Source organism: Crocodylus porosus, unplaced genomic scaffold (assembly GCF_001723895.1).
Source record: "Crocodylus porosus isolate Cpor-Errol unplaced genomic scaffold, CroPor_comp1, whole genome shotgun sequence".
Lineage (NCBI taxonomy): Eukaryota > Metazoa > Chordata > Crocodylia > Crocodylidae > Crocodylus > Crocodylus porosus.
The window spans coordinates 23,214,226-23,234,959 of record NW_017728948.1 but is presented as its reverse complement, the minus strand read 5'-3'; the positions used below and the strand labels follow the sequence as shown (position 1 = coordinate 23,234,959).

Below are 20,734 nucleotides of genomic sequence, written 5' to 3'. Positions count from 1 at the left end.
CAGTGTCCTTTTAAAGCAGAAATTATAATTTTAAAATGAATATTCCTATGGTGTTCTGCTTTTTAAAAAGGTTAACTTAAAATTATATTTTCTTTTTAATGTGGTTGATTGTGTTCCTAAAAACTTTTAGAAACACACTTTTGAGAGGAAACTCAGTATTTCCAAATTTTGTAGAGAAGGAAATGTTTGTATTGCTATGGAAACAAAGCTAAAGATGGCTCATTCTGTGAAAAACAAGTGGGGTGACTGAACAGCAAGTTACAAAGGTAACAGATTTCTGTGTGCACACGAAAAACACTGACACTGGATTTTCTGGGCAGAAGGGGTTTTTTTTGTTTTTTGTTTTATTTTAGTTTTTCCACTAAGAGGGGGTTACTTTCATCTATGGATATACATTTGATTAAAAAAGAAGCCATCAACATGTTTGAGTGACACAGCTACATAGATATTGGCCAGTACAGACAAATGCTTTTACCACATGATTTAGGAATCCCAACTATACAGCTGGCCAATAAAAGATATCACAAAAAAAAAAAAAATAACAATCCCTTGCTCCTTTAGAGAAAAAGAGCCAGTTTGCAAGCCTGCGTGTAATAAAAGAGGAACCACTAAATTAGGCTAGAATATTAATCCTAATCTATACTCTTTTATGAATTTCTAGATTCGTATAAAAGAACAATAACTCTAACATTTAACTTGTGATGTTGACATAAAACATACATTGTACATTTGGCTAAACTGAAACAAGGTAAACTGCCAAACGAATAAAATGTGCTCTAACCATAATTTTGCTAGCAGCTTGGTAGGTATGTAAGGCATGCAGTTCATTTCCTGCCGTGGCTGAGAAACATTGGTAGGTCTGAGATAATACTGCTAGTGTACTTGAAAAAGACAAGGTTGCTAATGTTGTAGCTGATGCATTTTTTTTTCTTTTTTTGGCTCTTGGCCTCCTTAAAAATGTCCCAGGTAATTCCTTTGGGCTGACTGTTTTAGCTGTAAGTGCTGGATGGATCAGTGGGAGTGAGAACGGGGCTTTCCAAAGCGTAACAGTCATCTGTCAGGAAGACCAAGTCCTAGGAAAGAAGAGAAATAACTAATGTTACAAAAAGAAGAGGGAAGTGGAAACAGAGAAGCTTCGATCCCGATTCAACTCCACAAAAAGTAATGGGGGAGAATCTGGTCGAGAGTGGAATGCACTTTGCACGTACCCTTCTGCAGTAAGAGATCATAATGGTGTACAAGCTCCTGGCTTTTTCCTTTAAAGTACTCAGTTGAGGAACTCGCTGACATCTGGGCTGTGCCACAAAGTTACGGAGTTTGGCCAACACACAATAATTCTGCAACACACAAAAAGAAAGTGCTTGTACCTTTTCACAGACGCAGTTTAGGGAGGTTTTTGCTTCTGGTTATAGCCATTTGCAAATGTTTTCTCCTGCTTTCCTGCTTGTGAGTTTACAGCTCTCACCTCCTCTATGTACATGCTTGAAGGGTGTTTGGGGATGGCGGGGGCAGGGATTAGCATCATAATGCAAAGTTTTTTTTCATTTTAGTGTTTAGAAAAGTGGCATATCTACACTGTCTCAAGTCCATATGATGTCATGGCTGGCTTCCTACCACTTGTTTTCAGAGAGGTCAGTGACAACATTTTATACATTTCACTAAATTTTACTCCTGGAGTTTAAGGATTTGGATACAGGATAGATTGGCACTTCTTATGGGAATAGCTCATTTTGTTATAATATATGCTTATTAAGATATCCCGGTCATAACTTGGTCTGAGAGTCAAGCAGAATTTTGCTTACAATAGCCCTACTGAGAGCTTTTACCTTGTCAAACTACCATACATACTAATTTCATAAAATTCCTGTGAAGTGGGTAAATGTTGCTATACTTCTTTGAAATCCAGAAAAACAAGAACTGCACTTAAATTAATTTGCTACGCAAGGAGTCAGTGATAGAACTGGATTTGGAACCCAAGAGTTCATGAGCTTTAGTTACTTGATTTGTAAATAACAACATTGGGTTGTAAAATAGTCTGGTTTTGGTTGTGGGTGCATTATATACACTTCACTGGTTAAGATGGAATATAAATTACTTATACTGCTTATATCCATTGGGGGAGAGGTGAAGATCACACAGCTCTTTATCACTGTTCCTGTCATTCTCTCTTATCATGTAGAACATTTTCATTTGGAGAGGTGTGTGTGTGTGTGTGTGCGCGCACGCGCGTTAAGGAAAAATTGGCAGAGGCGTGTGTGTGTGTTAAGGAAAAAAACATTCCTCCCCTTGCATTTACTGAAATACCAGTTTTATTAGCCGGATGTGCCAAAAGTGGAACTAGAAACAATATCATACTCCTTCTACTTTTGACCATTTCATCTATTATTCCATTCATTTCTATGAATAAATTAGCTGCTACTAAAATTACAGTACAATAAACTGGTAAAATACAAATGTTTCTTACTTGAGAAATTATGTGGATATTTTCAGAAGTGTTGAAATTTAAAACATTTCAACAAACAAAAAAATTCTTACAAATACTGCTTTTCGCTTTCCATAGCTGGTTTTGATTAAAATTTTGAAGAACAGTTTGTTTCAAGTTCCTAGAATGCATCCTACATAATCACTTTTGCCATTTGATTTTTTTTTAGTACAAGGCAGTACAAATGAATAGTGAAAACTTACATGTACATCCAAGTAGAGGTTGGGCAATGTCTCTACACACGGGTCCTATAGTAAAGTAGAGAAACAATTTGAATTTTTCCCCTCCTAGACAGTTGTTTCAAAAGCAATAAACTAAATCTTTTTTTCTCAAGTATCAGTTTAGATCAACTCACCACAGGCTTGGAGTTCTTCAAGGACTTGAAGGATTCAGTGATTTCTTTGCTCAAAGACAGAATCCTTGAGTAGCAAGTTGGAGGAGCTGAACTAACAAACAGCAAAACAGAGAGCAGAACAATCAGACTCAGCAGTACCTTCATTGTGGAGAGTGAGTGAATGAAGAGAGAAGGAAAAAAATGAGTTATTGGTTACACAGCTACTATAGACTGCAGCTGCTGAAGCTGAAGTTTGACTGTCAGCTCCCAATTAAATAGTCTCCTGCATCAGAAGGAAAAAAAAACACGGAGGGGTGGTCCAAACAGTAGCTTGCTGCTGTGCTAAATTTCCTGCTGACCTGTGAGCCAAAGCTGCTAGCACTTCCCTGTCCCTGAAGCAGAAGTGGGGAGGGAGGGTTGCGGGGGAGAGAAGAGTAGGAATGAGGATAAGACAAACACAACTGGAACACTTTATCCCAGCGAGAAAACAACCTGGTAAACATCTAAAGGATGATGAAGGTATATGTAACACATTGCCCGAGGTTCTCAAGCAGTTGTAAGCCCCAATCCTGTAATCTCTTATACACATATTAGTAAGTGCTTACAGGGAAAGCAGCTCCACTGCCTAAGTATAATCAGGGCCCAGTGGTATAGTATTAGACCAGGGGTCAGCAACCCGCAGCATATGTGCCAAGCATGGCACACGAGGCCATTTTGCTCAGGACACCACTGCCAGCCTGGGCTTTAGGCAGCTGCTGCCAGCCACAAAGCCTGGGCTGCTCCCAGCAGGCGGCTGGGTGGTTGCAAGCCCTGCTGCAAGCGAAGCAGGCTCCATGGTTGGCAGCAGCTACCCAGAGCCTGGGCCAGTTGCAGCCAGAAGGCTGCACACATCTGCTCTGGGCTCCAGCATCAGCTCCATACTGGCAGGTGCAGGCACACCTCAGAGTGGATGGTGGGGAAGCGGCTTGAGGCAGCACAACCCTGGCTTCTCCCCCACTGCCAGCACAGAGCTGATGACTGGGCTCTGTAGCCTGGTGTAGCTGGTTGTAGCCAGCCTGGGCTCTGGGCAGCTGCAGCGGGCAGGTGGCAAACAGCTGTGCTGGGCTCCACACCCCGGCATCAGCTCCATGCTGGTGGCAATTGCACATGCAGCTCAGAGCGGACAGCAGGAAGGCTGTGCTGCCTCAGGCCCCATCCCCACCATCTGAGGCCCCATCCGCACCATCTGCTCTGAGGCACGTGTGCACCCACCAGTATGGAGCTGATGCTGGAGCCCAGAGCAGCTGTTTGCAGCCTCCTGACTGCAGCTGGCCCAGGCTTCGGTAGTTGCTGCCAACCACAGAGCCCAGGCTGCTTGCAGCAGGGCTTGCAGCTGAGCCCGCCTAACTCCCACCCTCTCCGAGCCCAGCCCCAGACCAGCCCCCTACCAGGATGAGGCTGGTGCTGCCCCTTACCAGGAACACCGCACCTTTTGCAGGTTTAGGTAGATGGGTGGTTGAGAAGATGGGAAGGCTCCGAGCCAGGGCCTTGGCCAGCTGTGCTGCAGCCTGGGGGCTGGTTCCCCAGGGAAGCACAGGGGCTCTGGCAGGACCAAAGCATTGTTGGGTTGGACTTTGTCCAGTGGCCCAGGAGCCCAGCTCCATGTGCCTGTGCATCTGATTCTCCGTGTTTGTCTGCCTCTGTCTGGTTCTCTGTGTCTGTGTATACACATGTGTCTGGTTCTCTCTCTGCTCTCCTTTTTCTTTCTCTCTCTCTTTCTCTTATTTGTCTCTTTTTTTTTCTCTCTCATTGCAACATGCTCAACCAAAAAGGAATACACAACAAAATTTATGATTATTAAATATACTAATATGCAGTGCATCCTGCCATGTACACCCCCCACCCCCGGCCGCCCTCATTTTGTTTTTCTGGCATGCCGGCACTCCGGCACCTTCCAAGGTAGACATTGTGGTTTTTTTCGGCACTCCGGCCAAAAAACATTGCCTACCCCTGTATTCAACTAAAAAAAGTCATGATGCATGTTCTCTGCAGGGCTCAAATGTTACTGAATTTGTCAGCACCTCTTTTTCTAATAAAAGTTTTCTCTTTTCTGTATTTCACAATTTTATGCACAAATGCATTTAAAAGAATATGTGTTGTACCTGTCTGTGTGACTCTACAACTCTGTATCTAGATAGAAGTGGGTTCTTTATGCATAAGTATATCTGGGATAACAGTTGGGTCAAAATAAGAATATATGTTGTTTTGGCATAAGTGCCTTTTATGATCTAAATGACTTGGGAAGGGAGAGCAATGGAGAGATGGCCAGGTATGCATATTACTCCAAATTATTCAGGGTAGTAAAATACAAACAAATGAACACATACAAAAAAGCAATCTGACTGAAGAATGGAAGCAAGCTCTTGTAAAATTGAATGAGCCACAAAATGACAGAAGTTCAAGCTGATAAGTGCAGAGTTGGGGGGGGTGTATGGGGGAGGGGAGGAAGAAATCTACATGCAGATATAGAATGATGCAAGGCATATTAGCAGTTACTAATCAAAAGAGAGAAATCTCTGAAAACACTGGCTCAGGATTCAGGAACAGTCCAAAATTTTAAATAAATAAAATGTTAGGAAATTAAGATGGAATTGAGCATAACAGAAAATGTTATTAGACCTCAGTATACATCCATGATAGGCTATATCAGTGGGACCAATCTTTTTTGCCAGATGTGCCAGAAATTGGCCCTGTACCCTCCCTGAGTGCATTGCACTCAGGCTGGGTGGCAGCTGCACTGGGAGCATGGTTAGGGGGGCTATGGCAAATTTTGCAGTAGCTGCAGCCCCTTCCATAGCCCTGCTCCCAGTGCTGCTACTGCCTGCCCTGAGCGCAGTCCAGCTCTTCCCCAGCCCGCCCTGAGTGCAGATCCAGGGGCATGTACCTCCCCATGCTCTCCTGGGGTGTGCGCAGTGGTGGGAGCTGCCCCCTTTCCCCCCCCACACCTTCTGGATAAGCTGCTTGCAGCTCTGACCCATGCCCCAGCCCCACTACCTCTGTCACCATGGGGGCCTCAATCTGCACCCCCTCCCCCACAACAAGAAAAAATATAAAGGAGTACAGGAGTTGAAATTTTGAGCCAGAAGGGGTACACTTATTTAAAAAGGCTGAAAACCCCTGGACTAAATTATCGGTTTTTTTCAGTTTAGAGAAGAGGATTGGGTGGGTGGGGGCAATAATATAGATTGGAGGGAAAAAAATGTACAGTAATAAGGATTTACTGTTTCTGGTCTTTCACCATGTTAGAACTAGGAGTCATATGATGAAGTAATAAGGAAGTGGGTTTAAAATGAACAAAATAAGTATTTTTTTTCATACAACACGTAATTAACTTGTGGAACTCCTTGCAACACTGTGTTGTAGAACTTGATCATTTAACCAGGTTCAAACAAGGGTCAGACCAGAATTAATAGACAGTAGATGTGTAAGTGGATGCTTAACTTGACAGATAGACGTTGTAATTAGGTTATACCCCTAGGCCTCTGAATAGTGGAAATTGAAGAGAGTCAAGGGGCAGACCAGTATGGATAGGCCTCTCTTCTCTTAGCATATGCTCCCTTGTAATGAAAGATACAGGATACTGAGATAGATAGATAGATCTGTGATTTGATCCAGTGCAAAACTTATGGCATGGTTAGCTAATAAAATTACAAACTCAGTTTCATTTTCTGGACACCATTTTGATTTTCTGTGCCTTCCCCTCCATGTGGGGTTAAATTGACTGGTATTGGGAGAAAGTTTTGTATTTAACTAATGACAAAAAATAAAATTATTAAGTCCTTCATGACTGTCCATTAAAATGGAAGCACTTTTGGACAAAGAACTAACTACTGCCTAAGGAAAAGCTATTTTTTCAAATTTAGACATCAAGGGTTATGTCTTGACAGGGAACTTGAGGTTGACCAGGGAGGTTGCAGTGGTGGTAAAGGCTAGATATCATTTTGCAAAAGATATCACAGTCAGCACATAAAGCTGTGGAAGGGGAGATGAATGATCCTGTTTTTCTTAAAGGACTCTGATCAAATCTTAAAGATTCCTGGAGTAGTAAGGAAACAGCAGGGAATTGCATACAGATGTTTCTCCTTAGTGGCATAGACATTTTGGCAAGGAACAAAAATTACACATAAACCGGTATAAGTGATTGGAAACTGGTTTGAATCTGTAACAGAACAGAAGTTCAGTGCACATAGACTGGTTTGAAGAATAGCCAACCTGGATGGATATAGTATCAGACTTCACTGATTTTGGTGAACCTGGTCTCTTGAACTTCTGTCCCAGATCCCTTCCCAACTGAAGCAACCTTGCAGTTGCCCAGCACCCTGGGATGCTTTGCAGTCCCACCCCCTGCAAGCCCCTCCTCACAGGGTAGCATGCTGGAACACAGCTCATACTCCACTGCTCCATCCCAGTGCCTAGCTGGCCCCACCCCAGGGTTGTCACATAGCTGAGGCAACAAAGTCTCTGCCTCTGCTTCCCTGCCTGTGTCCTGCCTGTACCTGTCAGCCTTGTGGGACAGCATTGGGGGTGGGAGGGCAGGAGGCAGGAGAATATAGCTCCCAGCCCTGGCTGCAGAGCCCTGGTCTGTCCTGCCTGGGCACAGGTTTGGGGGAGGGGGGGCAGCATTTCCCTGGACTGGGGGCCTGCCCACACAGCTGGATGTGGGGGAATGAGGGGAACCTTGTGCCTAGGGGTGTCCCTTCCGGCCTGGGGTCTCCCAGGTTGGGGCTTGCCCCAGCCAAGTTTTCAGCTGCGCTGCTCTCTGAGGCAGGACAGCCTTAGGGCTGCTCTTACCAGCCTCCATGTTCTCTTTGGCATGATGGACTTAGAGTTTCTTGGAACTGTTTATGTTTTCTCTGTCTTGGACCAAGGAACCAAAAGAAGCATAATCTGTCCAGCCAACTTCCTGTTGGACAAGGCTAAGATGGTGACCCTGAAAAGCAGCAGAGTCTGGCTCTGACTGTGCCCTCTAGTTCTTCCAGTTCCTGGTCTAGAGACATGTCTCCTTTGAGATTGGACATGACTCCTTGCAACAAATGTGGGCCAGTTTGTTCAGTGTGCACAGTGGAAGATGTGTGGCAAGTGTTAAATGTGTAACTTCATGAAGGTGTTTGGTGATAAGAGTGTTCTGTTACTAATGAGTGTTTCAGCTTGGGACAGATGTTCAAAGAGCCTGAGCCTGAATTGATTAAAACTTTGCAGATTAGTATAACCTGGTTAGGCTGAACTAGTTTGCATTGCACAGGCATTCCTTCTAGACTGAAGAAATGCAGGCGCATGCCTGCAGTGGCTCAGGCTAAAAGTCGGGGGGTGCTACAGCAGCCCTCCCTTCCCTTGCACAGTGCTGAGCTAAGGGGAGGGGTGTTGCAAGGCCCTGGCAGGATGCTCTGATTAGGAGGGGGTTTTCCCAGCCCCCCTCGATGTTCCTGACCAGCCCAGCAGGGTGTTGATAACAGAGCATTTGGCACTCCACCAAGAAAACAAAAGCCTCTCTCATTAGTTCAAGCTCTTCTTAAACAAACAACTTTTTCCAAGGAAGGAATGGAGGGACATTACTAACTATCTGTTGGCCTAAGCGGATACTGTCCTGTCTGCCTTACACAGACATGTCTCAGCATTAGCTAGCATACCACATGTTGGCTATGGTCCATGCTGTGAGACAGGGGAGAGGGGATTCCTGCTCGAGCAGGGAGTGCTGGGGGGAGGAGGGGCAAAGAGAAGCCAGGCAGACACCGCTGTGCCTGCGGTCTCTTCCGGAGCTCCAGCTACAGACAAGAGAAGCAGACCCAGTCCTGCCCTAGAGCAGAGAGCCCTGCTCAGGGTTGCGAAGCATCTGGGATGCTGGGGGACTCTGGTTTAAGTTAAACCAGGAAGGGATCTGGGAGAGACATTGCATAAATCAGTTTGACCCAAATCAGTTAAGTCTGATACTATATTCAACCAGGTTTGTCTCAAACTAGTTTCAGTCATTTTCAGACTGGTTTATGTGCACAGAATATCTGTTCTGTTGCATGTTTAAACCAGTTTCTGATCATATAAAATGGTTTATGTGTAGTGTTTGCCCCTAGCCCTTTTGTCTGGCCCTTGGGAAAGGCTACACATTTTCACCTTTTATTTTCCACTTGTTATAAGAATAGAGTTTTTTAAAAAATCCTTTTTAAGTATGTCCCTAGACAAATAACCATTTTCCTTATACAAGGTGAGCACTTGACTTATGAGAGAAAAATCTGTTCTCGGCACTAGACAGTGGGCATTGATATTGGGACATAAAACCTTCCTTTTCTCAAACACTTGGATCTGATTGGTACTAGGTATATAATAAACACAAAGCATTGGGAAGGAATGCTTTCTAGCAGGGTTCCCTAGATAAATGAAGCAGTGGAGTTGGCAGTATCTGACATTGTTTTCATCTTTCCTAGTGAGTGAGAGGGTTGCAAGAGATGAAAGATTCTGCTTTCCTCCTAAAGACAAAGACTCTCTTTCTTAATGGGGTGAAGGAAACCATGGATTTGTTGAGTGCTACGGCTCATTTAAATATCTGTTGTGGGGGATCTATATTGAGAGAGGATTAGCTCTAAACATACAAAGTATGGATTCAGATCTGACCTTCCCCAGAGTTTTGAGAGTTGTTACCTTAAGGATATAGAAAATAAGTAGGGAAAGGGAGCAGTCAGCTTGGAAGATAACTGGAGAGAAGATAGGAGGTATGCAACTTTATGACTGGTGGGTAAGCAAGGTGGGACTGACTAGAGAAGAAAAGCAAATGACAGAGAGATGGGAGCAAGAGACAGGAGGAGGGGAAGATGTAACCAAAGTTTCCATCTGTGCATGCCTGTTTACAAAAGGGGACTGCAGTGGTCTCTTCCTGGACTAAAGCAAAGCCAAATGGGTTCAGTGGCAATCTTTCCATTCATTTCAGTGGGCAATAGCGCACACTTTGTTTTAAGCTCATTCAGAGGTTGAAACTCCTGGCTGTAGTGGTCTTGGGTTCAATCTTTGATAGTAATCAAAATTTGTGGCTGTGGAACATCTTAGCTGTACATAATAAATTAAGAAAGGGAATGTCTCTCTTGGAGTTCACGTGTCATGCAACCAACTGAGTTTCACTCTTATGGTTCGTGATGTCACCAGAACCCTTCGGAGCAAATTCAGCTTGCTTTGTTTATTTTCTGCTCTGCAATATCCCTTGTAAAAGCAAACACCAAGAGTAAGGGAACTGGAAGTCTCTCATGACTTGGCTGCCTACATATTTCAGCGACATAGTCTTGTTTGGTTTTAATTTACTAAAAACTGAAACAAAAATATTTTTCTAAAAGTGAAAGGATTTTCTATATGGGGAGAGATTCCTCTCGTGTTTGAACAGTCCAGTGGGACTCCAAACAACATATTACATTATTCCTTTAAAGTTGTAGTCTTTTAATATTAAGCCAGTTTTCTAGTGAGTATGTTTATTTAAAATTTTTGGAAGGGTAGGGGGCTGTCATAAGAGAATTCATGAAATGAGCTACTGATTACATTTGGAAAAAAAGGAGAGACCATACAACAGCACTTCAGCAAAGTTCTGCATATTTAGGAAGTGCTTTAAGATTGTGAGCTTAAGCTTATAGTTATGGCAAATGTGCCACTGTTCCCCCTTGCATAGGTAGGCTGAGCTGCCGTAGCAAACTTCAGTCTCCTTCATTCTACAGAAGTTTTCAGGGGCTGGTGGGAACTCATGTTCTGATTAGGGGGTTATCTACGCTGGGGGCTTTTTTGCTTTTGCAGCTACACTGATAAAATTGCCTCAGTGAAAACTTAGTATGGACACATGTTATTAGTATAAAAGGTGAGTTGCCCAGCTCAATGTAGCTTACTTCATTTGAAGCTAAGATGCACCAAGTTAGCCCAGACCACCTGTGGATCTGTGCCAGTGGTTGAAATTTACTACTGATAAAAAAAACACCCAGGACAGGCAAGCCCTAGTTAACCTACGGTAATTCTGGAATGAAGACTGATGCCATTACTGTGCTGTTTCTGGTTCAAAACTATAGAACCTTTATGCTTTTAAGTACTTAATCAAGAATGCTCCTTACTGCTCTTTGGGTACTTTTACACATGCTCTGGGTGTGGGAGGGGCAGCACTCTAACTAGAGCAGGTCCAAGAGCTGTTCTAATTGAAGTGCGACTGCGTCTCATGCATCAGCATCCCCATGCTTAAAAATGGAGGTGGGACCCCCCATTTAAACTAAATATCATTTGATGAGCTTTAATTCAAGTGCCCCCACTGCCATTTTGAAGTGTGGGGACACTGATACATGAGTTACAGGAGGCTGTGGGAGTGCAGTAATTGCCATGCTCCAGCAGACTCAATTAATCGAGTCTGCACCTACGCGCTGGAATTCCAGTGTCTTGGAGCAGCCTCCACATTTATGTACAGGTGCCATTTATTTCACAATCCCATCCTCAGCCTCAGTATTCTTGCTGTTTCCTTTTTGTATAGAGCAGTGGTGTTCACAGTTGTGGCCCCATGGGCCAGATAAATTGTATGTGCTGGATAAGGCCCTGCACCACCTCTGACCAGCTGGCATCTGCCCCCACACTACCCTGTGCACTCCATCTACTGCTCAGGTCCATGGCCTGCAGGGCTTACCACAGATGCCTGGGAAGCCCCACAGGGTGGATGATATGGTGCTGGAGCCTGGATTTGGCCCAGGAGCTGCAGGTTGAGCACCCTTGTTATACAGCAAATAGGTATCATCATTCAAAAAGGTGCTATTTAAGATCAACTGAATAAGTGAAAAAGGAAAAAAACCCCAGAAACTAAGTCTCCATGAAGCACTGAGGCATAGAACCTAGGACTTCTGATGAGATGGGTGATCATAATGAGATTTTTTAAAACACAAAACACAGAAGCCAAACACAGAAGTCTGGAGCTGGGCTGTGGGGAATTGGCACTCAGGAAATGTCTGCAGGTTTACTTGAAGTTTAGATTTGTCAAACATGTGTAGAGACATAAGGAGAAGCTGGGAACTTGCATGAACATTTAGCCTATGCTGAGCTCTGTGCTCTTGTGGCTACGTGGTTATTGATGCTGAAGCTATCCACATGAGCTAGAGTCACTGTGGCATTAACATATGCTTAGCCTGGCTCCTGTCTCAGATCCTCATCCCTAAAGCAGGCAACAATAATACTTTCTTGCCTTTCAGGCATGTGGTGAGAATAAGTACACTACTGATAATGAGGCACAAGTTCTTGAATGGTTTTATTCCTGACTCTCATATCCCCTGCAACAACTACTACCGTTACTCGATTCTACTAACGTGCATTTTGGAGACTTGGACCTTGGGCCCACTGCTATGAAAAAGCGGTTTTTACTTTAGGAAAACTGATGGATTGGCTTTCCTGAGCTAAATTCTCAAGGAAGGCAAGGGCTTTCTTTTGTTATTATTAGGGAAGGTTAACTATGGTTGGGGACACAGTGCTGACCTGACGTAGCTTCCTCATGGTGAAATAGGCAGTGCTTTGTGTTCACCGTGTTGCTTGTTTGGCATCCTTTTAACCATGCCACATTAGTTTCCCTGAGGGGGAAAAGCATACCTCACTTATCAATAAAGGTCTTAGTAACATAACAATATTTAAGGAATCTTGTTTAGATTTATGACAACAGAGGGAATAAGAGAATTCACCGTTTCCCAAGGTGTTACATAACTCCATGTCTCATCACAGCTAGCCATTTTTACACACCTTCTGGCCACCTTCTCAATGCAGAATGAAGTAAAACTGGCATCTGGCAGTGAATCGAGGGAGCACAAATAAATGAATTTGGGCCTGCTTCATTCCTCTTGGAGTCTGCATCAACATGGAGTATGAGCCACCCGCTCTCCCTGGAAGCTGTGTATTCAGATCATGCTGGTAAGGAACTCCTGGCTTGTGCTGTGGTTGATCTGTAAGTAAATGGACTTCATTCTCCAGATTTGGCAGTCCAACACCTTTCAAGAGCATTATGTCACTAAAATAAATGGAAAGTGCAGCTGTGTCCAAACTAAACCGGAACCCTAGGAGACTTCCTAGCTGAATTATAGCATGTACAGAGGCTTTTTCAGTATGTTCTTAGCATTGTAGTGGATTCAGTTTTCCAATTACCCTTCTCATCCAGAAGCTATCTTCTGGTCAAATGTGCATTACTTTATGCATCCTTGAACATAATCAGCAGCTCTTCCAACACACTAACGCATGGGTGGCCAACCTGCAGCTCTGGAGCCACATGCGGCTCTTCAGTAGTTAACAGTTGTCTCCTTCAATCTTTGAGCAAGCACACGGTGAGCAGCTTCTGAATGGAAGCTTTTAAACTACAGACGTAGTTTAAATGGGAGCTGGTCACCATATACATGTGCAAAGATTCAAGGAGACACCTATTAACTTCTGAAGAGCTGCATATGGTAGGTTGGCCACCCCTGCACTAAAGTAAGGGCAGGAGGACTAATTGTTAATTGATGTAAGGATTTATTTGAAAAGTCTGATCCACATAACAAACTGTGGCTCCATTTTTCTATTGTGGCCACATACATAGATCTCTTATGTATTGTATACAAATGCTATGAATGAAATTTTGGCCCCGTTAAAGGCAATGCTCGTTCTAATTTCAGTGGAGCCAGAATTCTACTTTCAGTCTAAATTTTTGTTCAAGTCGAGTTCATTAACTTCGTGTCACAGGGGAGCTGTAAGTTAGCTAGAGAATTTAGCCCATTATCCTCTGTTCCTTACAGGAGGTCAGTTATACCTTGTGGAGTCTTAAGCATCAGGAAGCCACAAAACTGGCCGTTGGCCAATTCTGCCAGCTCACTTCAAGCTGTGCTATGTACAAGGAGCTTGCCCACTTTTCACAAGTACACATAACTCAGTTAAGGGACAAAAGTGTGGACAAAAATGTATCCTGTTCAACTCTCCCTTTTGACATCCACTCTCTGGCACTGAGACTCAGCTTATTGGCCAAGAAGGACTTATGGCCTGACCCAGTAAATGGCAGTTCTTATGCACACAGAAGGTTGAAGCTCTATTCTTTTATGTTGCCAGTTACTTTCCCTTCGGGAAACTGAGTCAATATATTAAACATTTGTTGTGCCATTCGTGCTTCAGGAGTGACATTAGGGAAAGTACTTTTAATACACATGCCTCTTTTCAACAAATGTGCTTTTTGATTAACTTTCTCTTTTTCTGCTACTCTTCTTATCTCTCTCTTGGGAAGGGGGGCAGGGGCAGAGGAAATGAATCTTAGTTCCTCTGCTTATGAACTACACTTGCCAATGTCCCATTTATGAAGCCAGGGCAGGGTGGTACCTTAAAAACTAACTTAGCTAACTTTTTAAAAAATTGAGGTAGCTGAAAAAAACAGTGAATTGGTCTGTAGACCTACTGAATTTGACAGGAGAAATTTACCTTAACTGCCCTGGTTACGATACAATTAGATTAAACAAGTCTGTGTGCCTCCCCTCCCCTCAGATTCTCAACCTTGGGACAATAATTAGCTTTCGCTAAAAAAACAAACGCATTAATTTCCTTTTTTGTTTTTGTTTGAAATTTTTTGAGGCTAGGCTTGATTTGAAAATGTAAATATGATTCTATCAGTCAGCCCTTTTGGTAATAGGCTGTCTGGGATTTTTAAGGGTGTATAATGAAAAAAGAAACTGTGATTCCCAAAGACAAAACAGACCCCTGCTGTTCCTGTTCATATTTATTTCATAATCAGTCCTTTGAAATAGTGTGATTCACACTTTGATGCTGCAGTGGGTTAGCTGACAAAATCATTAAATGAATTAAAAGCAGCTTGCCAAGCTGAAAAATGGGCATCCAACTTTTCTATTGGGGTAAGAAGCAATCTTATCAGCAAGGAGAAACCCTGATTCATTACATGGTAGCAACATTCCAGCTTGCTGAGGCTTGAGGCTATCTTTGCAAATTAGTGACCTCTTAAAATAATAGAGCGTATTTCACAAAGTCCAAGAAAAGGTATTTTGCATTTTAGTGCTGCTCTGATTCTATGAAACAGTCAAGTAGTGCTTAAGTTGGTACATGTAATGTAAATGAAATGTAATATAGTTTAAAAGTCTGTCCCTTAAGAGCAAACTTATGCATAGGAGAGAGACTGATTTTGTTGCCAGGTAATTTATGGCTAAATATGGAGAGGAGGAGGGATCCTTCCAGTTTACCTTGCACAGTGTGACCATAGTCTACTTTATACTAAAACAGTTTGTGTGAAACAATGAGCTCCCAGTAGCAGAAAGATGCACATGGCCTAAGCATTATCTCCAACATGATAATTATCTTTGTTTGTCACACAGATTACCATCTGTTCAATCTTAACCCTGGATTTCTGCAACATTTTCAGCATAACAAAAGCACAAATGCTTTTGTCTCTTGCTGGCAAGTACAAAATAGTAGCACTATGTGGAAATGGAGAAGGATAAAAATTCTGGTTTGTTGCTTTAGGATTGTACGTGGATTTCAAAGTTTCAGTTGGGTATCAAGCATTTCCATATAAATGTATGAGTGAGTGATTTACCAAACCAATGCTCTTGGTAAATTAAAGACGGGAGACCCCTTTCAGTTTGATGTCCCAACAATACATAAAGTCAAGCACTTACAGATTAGAAAATATCAGCTCCAGTTTGCTGTGTAACCTTAATTGCCCCTTCTCTGTGTATAATCATTACAATATAGTTTTTTGAGTAATGACCCCATACCATCGAGCAGCTATTCAATTTTTTGTTCTTTGTGTGGCCCCAGGCCTTACTTCATACGTGCTATTTAAACCCTGCTCTGAAGATAGAATTCTTAATTTCCTGGTGGGTTATGCAAGGGGAGCTCACCGGGGTGCTTCTGTTGTCAACACAGAAGGTGATCAGATGATCACACAGAAACGGATTAGATGACCTGCAGGACCAAAACAGTAGAAATTGGATGAAATTCAATACCACAAAATAGTGGCAAGTCAGAAGTGCTTCACAATCTTTTCATAAGACTCCCTGTTGAGATGAGGTCAAAAGTGGCAGCAGGGGGGTGCCCCCAGCATGGGTTCACTGCCTAGATTCTGGGTTGGGGCACATGGTGTGGGAGAGGGTTGGCAGAACTATACGTTTCAGCAGCACACTCGGGCGTGTCAGAGAATTGGTACAAACGTACCCTGAGATACTAAGATAAAGCATTCCTTAATTTTTGAATGCCTTATTTGGGATGTCTGGCACCTCATTTTTTTTCAGAACACCAGTGTTTGGAGTATAGCTTCCCTTGGCTTTAGTTGTAGCTGTAAGTACTCGGCACTTCTGCAAAACAGATGTGGAGTCTCAAGAGCAGCACCCAGAAAACAATATTTACAGTTAGAGATTACCTATGAAAAGTTTCTTTTATGTGACTTAGCATCACACACGCTCTGTGGTGATGATGATGATTCAATTCTTCAGGGCAGCATTCGGCTGCCTTAATAGCATACAATGGCTATCTCCTTTTCCTGCAGTCCTGTTTCATTCATAATACTGCTTTCAACTGCACACACACAAACAAAAAGTGAAGCTAGGGACTTATTGACAGCCTCCTTCACTAAACCCTCATTGATCCCCAGAGCAAGGCTTATCCTGTGCACTATGGCTAAGTACAGGCATTTAAGAAGCCCAAGGCAGAAGCATTTTAACTTTGGAGCTTTACTCTAAGTGTCCAAGGTTAGGTCTGGAACAAACAGAACAGGAGTCAAAAGGCTGAGCCACGCTGATTGGCTGCTGAGCAAGGGCAATCATGCTTCCAACTCCCTGCTGTCGTGACTTGTACATGGCTTGGTTTTCTGGCTTGGGGGCCCAAACAGGGATACCCAGGAGCCACTGGTGACGTGTAGGGGGTGCACATACACCCCTCAAGATTGGCGGTGCACCCCCTGAGAGAAGTGCTGCTGGTGGCACCTGCGGGAGGTCACCACTCGCCACCCCCCCCTCCCCTTGCTGCCAATGATGGCATCTGCGGGCAGTCACTGATTGCTGCTGGCTGCTACCAACACTGCTGGTGACATCTGTGTGTGGTCGCCGACCACTAGTCAGAACTCGCACCACCGCTGCCACTGCCTGCAGGAGCCCCTCACTCGCCACTGCCATGCCTCTGCTGCTGCCACCACCATTACCACCTGTGGGCAGTTACCGTGCACCCCCCCAGCCTCTGGTGGCATGTGTCATCTATGCCTGGAGCTGCAACAGGTCCTCCTGGTCACCCTGTGTAAGTCTCACTGGAGGTTATGGGACACCATGGCTGCCCACCTGGACCTGATGTGGCAGCAGCTCATTATGGCATACACCCTCATGGCCACCAGCCAGCTGTCCTGTGTGTGGCCACCCAGCGCAAACTACACCCACCAAATGCATATGCATGTCTCAGATGCCTGGTGTGTATGTGTGTGTGGACTGAGCAGGGTGTTGAAAAGCCCTGTGGTTGATGACAGAATGTGACTTAACATGTGTTGCGTTGGGATCTGGTACAGATCTTCATTACAGCGCTCTAATCTACAGCACTAAAGTCTCATACCACATCCATCCAGTTATCTTAGAGTGGAATCCTCCATTTTACTGCTCTTTATAGCAAGGGACAGACATTCAAAAAGCATGGCCCTGAATTGATTAAATCCTTGCAGGTTAGACTAACCTGGCTAGGTTAAATCAGTTATGTAACCAGACAGACATCCCACAAATGCAGGCTAGAAGCTTGGAGGGGTGGGGACTAGAGCAACCCTCCCTTTCCTTTAACAGAGCTGAGCTGAGGGGCTTGTGGTCAAGCACTGGCAGGATGATGTGATTAGGGAGGGGTTCCCCCCTTCCTGACCAGCCCAGAAGGAAATGTTTATCACCCCATTAAGAAAACAACAAAGGGACATTACCAGCTATCTGTTGATTCTCCCTTTGTCCCCTCTGCCACAGTTCAGTTAGTGAGCATGTGGCCTGCTAGCTAATGCTGAGAGGTGTCTGTGGGATGGGAGGAATGCCTGCTTAGCAGAGAGTGGAGAGGGGAGTTGGGGGAGCAGAAGCCAGGCAGATGCCTGGAGAAACTGGGAGCTGCAGCCAGGGAGCAGAGGAGAGGGCCAACCCATCTCTGAGAGCGTACTGGGATTCTGTGGAAGTCTGACTTAATTTAAATCAGCACGGTGTCTGGGACAGACATTGAATAAATTGGTGTGAGCCAAAATGGTTAAGTCTGATACTACATTCAACCACATTTATCTCAAACCAGTTTCAACCATTCTCAAGCTTGTTTATATGCATTGAATATCTGTCCTGTTACAGGTTTAAACCAGTTTCAGACCACTTAAACCAGTTTATGTGTAATGTCTGTCCCTAGCCTATGTGCCCTGATTGTCTGTTTGGTTATGGCTGTAGAGTACTTTCTGTGTGCTTACTATGCAATAAATGTAATATTGGTACCTGGCCTTTAAGAAGGAGGGCATGGATAAAATAGTATACAAAAATGTACAAAACTATAATTGTAGATTAAGAGCTTCTAGCTGTCTATAGGACTAGGATATCTTTCCAGGGAGCTGGACAGAATGCTTTAGTACTGCATTGCTAACTGACCAAGAATTACAATGAGATAACCCTAATTTGCCTGCAATCATGAAACCATTATTTAAACTGTACAAATGAGTCCTCTTCAGTGCATCCAATAGCTAAATTAATCTCTCTGAATGTGAAAAGTCCACATAATACGCAACAAGACAGCTTCCATATTATGGACCAAACAAAGAACATAAACCTATTTTATGTTTGATTGACAGTAAGTTATGCCTGATTCACAATAACTTTATTCACCTCCAACAGGCATAATTTCAATTTCTTTTACTGTATAATTGGAGTATGTGTTGCACTTCTGTAGTTAAACAATCCAGAATACTTTGGATTGTAGTGTTGCCACAACACATTTCTTCTGTTGTGACAACCAAAACGAGAAAAGAGAAAGGCAGAAGTCAACCTTGGTCATTAAAGTTTTAAAGTAATCAAAGAAAACCTGGTTTGACTTAAAATTCTCCAAGACTACTTTGCCTACATGCTTCAAAGAAAGGTAACATTTACCAATATGAAGAATCAATTCTTGGATTAAAAAAAATAATTCCATAGAGATTTGGCCACCTTTTTATCTTTTAATGACTAGATATATTTGTCCAAATCTTGTTATTGAGTGGTGCGTTTACTGGGGAAGGTTTAATTGTATTTGTTGTTTGTTACCTTGTCTGGATGTAGGAGAGGAGGCTGTTGCTCTCAATGTGCTTGTGCTAAGTAGTCCTACAGGAGGAACTCAAAGGTGTCAAGCTTGGTGAGAAGATCTAAATGGTGGGGTTTGAGTTCCAGGGAAAGGCAGAGTTTGGATTTTACAAGGTGTGTGATTGTATTAAAAGAAATGTTTGGAAAAGGAAGCTGCCAACAATACCTTCCTGGCAAAAAAAAATATTGGCTAAAATTAATTTACAAAGGCTATTTCTGATGTTTTTCCAAGAAGGGTAGGATATCTCTCCCAGACCATGCAATGTAACTGGGAAAGCTTAAAACATTTCTTCTTGATGATAAAATGTGACCTTTAATGATGCCAAGGATAGGATTTTTCTTGCACCCTAACAGAACTTACTCTATTTCTTCCTTTTATAAAATCTCATTTCCTTTCATGCTTCAGCACATGTGAAGCTGAGGCTAGCTTGAGGGAGGTATTTTGTTTAGCTGTGTGGACACCATTCCTTCCAGGAAATGCTGAAGCCAAAACACACACACATGCACACATACACATCAGAAGGAGGATGAAAATAATTTAAACCTTTAACAGAAAACAACCCCTAAACTGGCCTCAGGGTCTGAAAGTCAGTATACGCTGATTTTGTTTCCTTGTTTTTCCTGGTTGAGTCAATGGAATGATACATTTCTTTTCCAAACACAGGGCACTGCCCAGGGCCAATCTCTCATTCTCTGGCCGCTTAGGACCCAAATACTACATACCAAATTTATTTGTTGTGAGAGACCAAACTAAGAAACATCTGCTTTCATGAGTCATATTTAAAACATGCACAATATGTATCTCCAGATTATGAATGTGATATTTTTTTTTTAGATTTAATATGGAGAAATAATAATAGTATCTGTTATTCTGCATTCTTTTTACTGTTAGGCGGGTGTCATTTAAATGTTGAAGGTCAGGTTCTTCTAACAAGGGGTCACATCCTGATATCCTTCATTGCAGTTCTAAGATCATCAGCTATCTCAGTGGCTTGAGAAGGATTCTGTTCAACATGAGCAAAGACAAATCTGACTCTTAACATTAAATGGCTGCCACTATATGAACCATGGCTGTTATTACCAGACTGAATAAAGACTTGCTTTTAATTTTTCCTTTTCACGGTGCTGTCCTTTTGGGTTGTATCAGAAAGGAGTGAGGGCCTAGAATGGCTAATAGGATAGAAGCACAACATTTGGGGTAGTTGTACATCCTTGAGCTTAGATGATGGTAGACTTCTTCACCTGTGCAAGATGGGTGTTACTTTCCCACCTCTTGATGTCCCATGCAAGGACCAGTCACACCTGGAGTCTCTTGTGGCCCTGAGTGCAAGGGCTGTGCCCAGTGGTATAACTGTGGAAGTGGGGGAGGAATAGGGGTAACTACCCCAGGTGCCAACCTGGACTGGGAGGCTGCGAAAAAAGTGGCTGCTGCTGGACACCTCATATGCATTCACAATCATGGCAGCAACCATAAGTTATCACTTCTGCTTTGCCCCAGGCACCCAGCTACATCACTACACTGCTGGCTGTGCCATAAGGTGCCCTCTGGATTATAGACCTCTCTCAGCCTTCTCCTTTCCAGACTAAAGAGTCTAGCTTTTTAGTCTGTTGTGGTATGGT

General features: G+C 43.3%; 1 protein-coding gene across 1 annotated transcript; it reads right to left on the bottom strand.

Annotated features, from left to right (window-relative positions):
* Nucleotides 1-650: 650 nt before the first annotated feature.
* CYTL1 (cytokine like 1) lies at nt 651-3,198 on the bottom strand. Its single transcript, XM_019553477.1, has 4 exons — nt 2,838-3,198; nt 2,686-2,730; nt 1,209-1,337; nt 651-1,073 (listed from the first exon to the last, which is right to left on the bottom strand). Exons 1-4 carry the CDS (start codon nt 2,979-2,981, stop codon nt 990-992), a joined length of 402 nt encoding a protein of 133 aa, XP_019409022.1. The 5' UTR covers nt 2,982-3,198; the 3' UTR covers nt 651-989.
* Between the last annotated feature and the right edge of the window lie 17,536 nt (nt 3,199-20,734).